Source organism: Halyomorpha halys, unplaced genomic scaffold (genome assembly GCF_000696795.3).
Source record: "Halyomorpha halys isolate HHAL.00 unplaced genomic scaffold, Hhal_1.1 Scaffold436.1, whole genome shotgun sequence".
In the NCBI taxonomy this organism is placed as follows: Eukaryota; Metazoa; Arthropoda; class Insecta; order Hemiptera; family Pentatomidae; genus Halyomorpha; species Halyomorpha halys.
Window position 1 is genome coordinate 433,503 of NW_027107600.1, and position 7,026 is coordinate 440,528.

At 25.3% G+C, this 7,026-nt stretch overlaps 1 protein-coding gene across 1 annotated transcript in view; it reads left to right on the forward strand.

Annotated features, from left to right (window-relative positions):
* NKCC (sodium potassium chloride cotransporter) overlaps positions 1-4,288 on the forward strand; it is a gene marked incomplete in the record, with an annotated part of 126,193 nt that extends 121,905 nt beyond the window's left edge. Inside the window, 2 exon segments of the mRNA XM_067045987.1 lie at positions 2,102-2,239; positions 3,434-4,288. Coding sequence (XP_066902088.1) covers positions 2,102-2,237 — 136 coding nt within the window.
* Between the last annotated feature and the right edge of the window lie 2,738 nt (positions 4,289-7,026).

Sequence of the window (7,026 nt, forward strand, 5' to 3'; positions counted from 1 at the left end):
CCAGAATGATTGAGGAAAAAATCCTATAGGACCTCATTAAACCCACATTATATAAAATAAAACTATATTTTAATAATTTTATTTGTAACAATTTTATTTTATATAAATATATATTATGAAGTACACCTTCAACCTAATGCCAGGCACTCCTTCACTTTTGAATCGCTGGTTTGATTGTAATGGACTGTATAAATAAAACATAATTAACTGAATGAAAATCTATTGTATAAATTACAGTTGAAGTAGGGGGTGGGCAAAACAAAACATTTATGATTAGGTGTGTTAGTTAATTTTGAATAATTGTTCTAAGGATTTAATGATTCTGAGAATTATATTGATAGGTGTCCACTTACTCCATGGCTTGGTTATCCTCTCTTCATTCCTAGATTTCCTCCCTCCTCTGTTCCGAGAGTCTCTACTCACTCATTTTTCTAGTAGAATAGAGATGAAGAAAAATAAATAGCTGCCTCTGGCAAAGGCTCACTAGCTATAAATTTTGTATTTCTTTTGTCCGTGATTCAACATTCTATGAGTTCTCAATGAGACTATTATTGTTAATGAAATGAAGTGATGATAGTGAAACATAAGTTATTTATAATAAGTAATTTTTTAAATTAAAATTAGGGTTTTATATACCTTTGCTTTCATTTTATTAGATGAAAAAAATGTTTTCCTTGTGAGATGTTGGAGAGTTAGGTGGACCTCAAAATTAAGTTATTAGAAAATAAAATGTTTCAATCACTATTGATTACCAGTGACACAATTGGCACAAATTAGTGATAATGGGGGGGGGGAGCTAGAGGATTTATATTATTAAAACCTTATATTAAACATTGATATGATTAACTTAACTTACTTCTTTCAATGGACTTCACTACTTCATTAATAACTTAATAGTTCACTTTTTGAAAAATTTACTTGATTTTATTATATATCAATGACAAACCTGTAAATGGAACAGTAATCAATGGATCCCATGAAGGTTTAAATAAATTTTATTTTTAAATGTACTAACTATTAAGATTGTCGTGTTGAGACAGAAACAGAGCTGGTTTGAATGCAGTCTAGAGGGGTCAACTTTTATTTTGTGGTGGACCCGTGGAATAAATCTCTACCTTCTCAATCTAGCTAGAAGAAGTTGGTAACCCTATAGGATAACATGTCCTGACCCTGCTTGCAATACATAAGGACATGATACCCAAACAACAATTTATAATTTTTTTTTTTTATTTCATAATTTATTTAATTATATACACTTACTAAAGTTATAATATAGGCAACTAATACTTGAACCTTGAGATGAAGGATCATGAGTTGTTAAATAATTTGCTTTCAGTTTTAAACTAGATGATAAAATGGTTTTATGATAGTAGTATCCCTCAACTAGCTGTTATTTAGTAAAAGATATGTTATTCTGTTTTTCTTCTATTATAATTTTCCATCATGACTGGTTTTAAAGAAAAAATTTAGTTTTTTTGAGAAAACCCAGTAGGCAATACATTTTTTTCCCCCAAATAAAAGTGCATAAGTGTAAAGGACATTTTTAACTTTCCATCTATAGGCAAGTTATTGTTATGACCATGAAAGTGGAAATTTTTCAGTTATTTTTATCATGTTTTAAATAAATCCATACATAGAGTTTTTTTTTAAAATATTTTTTTCACTTATAAATGAACAATCTTATAATTTAAAAAAAAAATTAAATCATCACTTAGCATTACTGAGGATTTAAATGAAAACAAAAGTATAACAGGCTAAAATACTGCTAGTGACCAGCGATGTTTATAACACTCATAACACCAAAAAAAAAAAAAAACTTTTAAAAAAGATTAATTTTTAAAACTTCAAATTGTCAAATTTCCAACAAATAAATAAAAATAGTTATGTACATTCATATTGTTGATATTTTTTTACACAATTAGTGCACATTACTAAGATTACACTGTATTGTTATTTTCTCAGTTTTATAAATAAGTATTGTTATATTATGTTCCTTAATTTTCCCATTTTTAATTTAAATATATTATTATGATTACCTGTCTACCTTCAATCTTATAAAATTGTAGGGTTTAACAAGTTTTATGTTTTGTATGTCTTAAAGGTCGTTGCCGATGCCAAGAAAAGGTCTTGTATCAGCAGCTCATTATATGGCATGGATAGAATGTTTAACCAGAGGGATGCCTCCGTTTATCCTACTACGTGGAAACCAAACCCCTGTCATTACATTTTACTCTTAGTTGTAAGTATAGTTTGCGAATCATAATTTTATCTTTATCCAGTCTTTACCACATATTTATCAACAATTATGATAAGCATGTGGTACAAATTAGATTAAGATAAATTATAATTTATTTTACCACATTCCTTATGATTAACTTTCAGTTTCATATCGAACATTGGTTTATAATTTTTTTTTTTTAAACAAATATTACAATATTGAACCATAATGTCTGTTGTTATAATAATAATAGATCGTACAATTGATTCTTTTTAAAATACCACAAAATTATTATATTCTTTCTGTGAAATATTTATAAAAAGTGTATATTTTCACAGTTAAAAAATTTGCTTATGGGATAGAATTAATGTTGTCCCTTTTGAGGAAAAGCTTTCTTCTCTGTAATTTGTCATTACGTCAGGGTTTAAGTATCTTCACAAAATTATAAATTATTTAACAGCCAACTGGATTTAGTCATTATTTTTCAGAAATTTTAAATATTCTAAAGTCATTGACTATTTGGATAAAGCACGAAACTGAGTAACAGACTTACAACATCACTAGCTTTTCAAAGCAATAGAAATGAGTATGAAAGAAAGATGAAATTTTCATATAAGATAGTTAAAAATTTAATAATTCACTCCTGTGAATATTTGTGTATATATTTTTTTGTACTTTAATATTTTCTAAGATTGAAAAAAAAAAAACTATTATTGAGATACAATATTATGTCTTGAAAGAATTAATTACATTTTTATAACAGTATATATTTTGTTCACCTACATGTTTTATTAATAAACTGCTAACCTAATTATCTATTTAAAAGTTTTAATAATTCTCTTAACCAAATAGCCCTGATATGGGTGTTAGAAACCTCTAATTGGCCACTATTCTAAAACAAAATGGTGGATGGCAATGATGCACTCTGAAGATCATTCTGGATTAATCAATGACTGGTCTGAAATCTGAAAAATTCGACCCAGTGTTAAGGAAAATCCATGGTAGATTTTTTTCCACTTAATTTTTGGAGTTAAATTTCTTATTCTTAGCCAAAGACACATGTTTCAACTCTATAGGATAACACAATATTATAATTTAAACATAAATTGGTGCTGTAAAACTTTATAAAATATTTAAATTTGTGATAAGGATCATTAGGAAACTTTTAAGTTAATCGTTTATTATTTTAAAATTTATTTCTTCTTTTTTTTTCAGGAAAATCAGTAGCCAATTGCATGTTTTGTGGATAGTCTTTCAACTAGGTTATTAAGTATAAAATGTAAATCAGATTTCATCTGTTTTTTTTTAACTTGACTCTTAAAAATGCTCGATTGATTGCCATATCAAATAGTATCTAGTTATATTCATAAAACCTTTATAGTAGTAATTAAATATTTATAGTTCATTCATGTATGGTCACAAGAGAAAGTAGTAGTATTTATTTAGTTTTAGGTATTATTTTTCACTATAGCATGTACTTCAGTAGCCAGTTACTAACAAAATATTAAAGCAATAAAATTAGAAATAATTTTTTTAAATTATTTTATTGCATGAACAAATATTTTAATTTTTTTCTTGTCCATCATGCAACAGAAAATAGTTTTGTATTTAGCATTTCATTGTTACCCTAAGCTATAATTTCTTAATAAATACATTTATTCTCTTCTTGAACCTTTTGGAAATACTATGTCCTATTCAGCATTGTATCATTCACTGTTTGTTTTGTAAAATGTACCTCTACAATTTTATACAAATATTTTTAATCATTTGAGTCAAAACAAATACAGTTTAGTTTACAGTGTTTTTCATACTAGAAAAAAAAAACAGTATTTTTTGTAATTTTAATCAAATTAGCATCGAATCTCTGAAATTTTGTGGTTAAAAGATCTTGACATTGTCTTTTTAAAGTCAAAAGCATTAAAATTTCGGCTTGCTTCTTCGAAGTTTTGTTATTATAAATTAAAAATATATAATTATCAATCCTTCTTTTATGAATACTTTATTCTTTTCAATTCTAGCAAATAGTATTTTAAAATTCAATATAAATAAATCTATTTTATATGTACTTATTTATATTTTTTTCCACTTCTTGGAAATAAGTTCATTGCAAAAAACAAAAAGGTGTCATAGCTTACAGAGAGATGATTGATTTCTTAAGTAACAAGTTTTTGTAAAACATTTAAAATATATTTATATAAAAATGAGGTAGTTCAGAAATTTGAATAAGAAATAAGAAATAATATTTCTTAGATAAGAAAAAAAAACCAAATAATTATTGGAAGGCAACCATAAATCAACATTAATAAATAAGTAATTATGTCAAATTAATTTGAATAAAACCCTACACTTTTCTGCATGACAGAGTCCCTTGTTCTTGTTTTAAGAAAAAATTGAAGTTTAAGTATTTATTTTAATTTTGCATTCATATATTTCCTGAAAATTCAATCTTTCAGTTTTAGAAATGTTAATGTTTTATATACAAAGTCTTACATTCCGAAATAACATTTAAATTAGATTACTCTGGGTTGTACGAAAATTATCAATCAATTTTAGTCTCTGTGATTAATTGTTCACCAAACATGAATGGTTAGTCCATTATGTAACTATGCATGATTTACTAGTGGAAAACAGTAGTTACCACCATTGTGGAAATATATTTATGTATTGAAATATATTGTAAATATTAGACATTTTAGTTATTAATGTTAGCATTTCTGTATAAAACAAGTTTTATGTGTTTTCGACTAGTTATGTTTTGTTGTTTTTTTACTATATTTATAAATATAAACCTCAGTATGTAAACATAATTATTTATTAATGTAAAATAATTTATTCTAAATTATGTACTTTATTTCTGCGTGTACTTATTTATTCTTCATTAAACCAAAGATTTATTTTCTTGAAGATAGTTTTGTTTTGTTTTTTAAGATCTAATTTTGTAAATACCTGATGAGTAACATTACAAATTTGAAAGAAGAAGTTTATATATTCTTTTAGTTTTATTATATTATTAACAAGTCTGAATGCACAATAAATTGATTTTTAAAAATATATATTTATTTTATCCAATATATAATTGAATAATTATAGTCTTTATATTTTATTGAAATAAATAGAATGATGAAAATTTTTTTTTGGAGCTTGTATTATTTAAATAAACCTGTCCTTTAACTTTTTGTATAAAACAATCTATATACATATATATCAAAGATTACTGCTAGAAGACATCTGCATGGTTACTGCAGGCTTCATCTGATTTATCTTGTAATCTGTGGAGAGCAGAGCCGAAATAAATATCTGTTGGCAAACTGATGAGGAAATCAGCCTCTTGTTCATTGCCCTATTATTGACTGATCTTCAAGACCATCCCCCACTCCCCCCCCAAAAAAATATATATATGTATATATACATAATGTATTTTTTAGAATAAAAATTTTATAAACAGAAATTAAAAGAGAAAAGTAATGGTTCATTACAAAAATAGATAAGGCTGATTTCTATTTACAGAATCCCACTTTTTCAATAACTTCACCCTCATATATTTTATTTAGGAACAACTTAGGAAGTAAGACTTATTAATTTCAAAGAAGGTAACAATAGAAAAAATAAGTTGTGGTTATTGTACTATCTATTAGACTTCTAATTTAAAATAATAATTTTATAAAATAATCCTTCCATAAAGTAATTAATGCATGTAAATTATCATTACTTGAAATTTTAATTATTTTATAAAAATAAAACGTTTTAACATAATGAACTTATTTGTATGAATGAATTTTTAATCTTAACTAAGGGAGCAGTCTTAAAAAATATCCTATTAAATTTTTTAGTGGTTCAAAGGTCACATTTAAAATTAATAGAGGATAAATACTTTTATTTTTGACACTATCTAACCAATATTTCATTTCGGTATATTTTTAAATAACCAATACAAAAAATTGAACTTAATTTTTAATCAGAAATAATTCAAATAAATAACACAACATAAAACATTCTTTTCTAAGAGTTATTACAAATTTATTAAACAAAATAACGGGATTTCCCCCCATCTTGGAAAAGAACAGATCTAATCTGATCTATTAGATAAATGCAATTACACTTCAATTAGCCTCAGATTACCAAATGTAATCAAACAAAATGAATTGCATTTGATGATAAAAAGTATCAATATTTGTACTGCAGAAGAAATATTGACTTGTTTCAATATTTTTATCATGTTAAATATAGCAAGCATAAATTTCTTTATTGGTTACCAATTCAGTATTTTTTAAAAATGAAATCAATTCATTAATTATAAGCTTATTTCATAGATTGCTACTGTAAATCACATTACCAATGCAGTTTTCACAGTAGTTTAAATATATAGAAAGCTGAGTCGGCATAACATGCTACAAAAGGTGTCGTAGTACATTTTATACTTTCCAAAAACCAGAGTTAATTTAATAGGCTTGAGATTGTTAGTGAAAATTCAACAAACAAATGTCCTTATTAAGATTATATTCTTTGTCTTTTAAAATTGTTTTATACATCTGATTGTCAATAAAATTAATTAGAGCTGATTTTTTTTAATCAATTAATTTCTATATAAAAAAATTGTACCAGCATTCAACAAAAAAAAAATGCGCTATAATGGACGAATGTAACATCAAACAGTATCGTGACTTTGGAAATATTTGAGGTGAGTATTGAATGACATATAATAGGAATTATTATCAGACTCTTGCCTAAGTTAAATGTTTGTAAAGCAAACATGTAAAAGTTCTACAATATTTTCTTTCTAATTTACTTAAAACTCAAGGCCAGTAAGA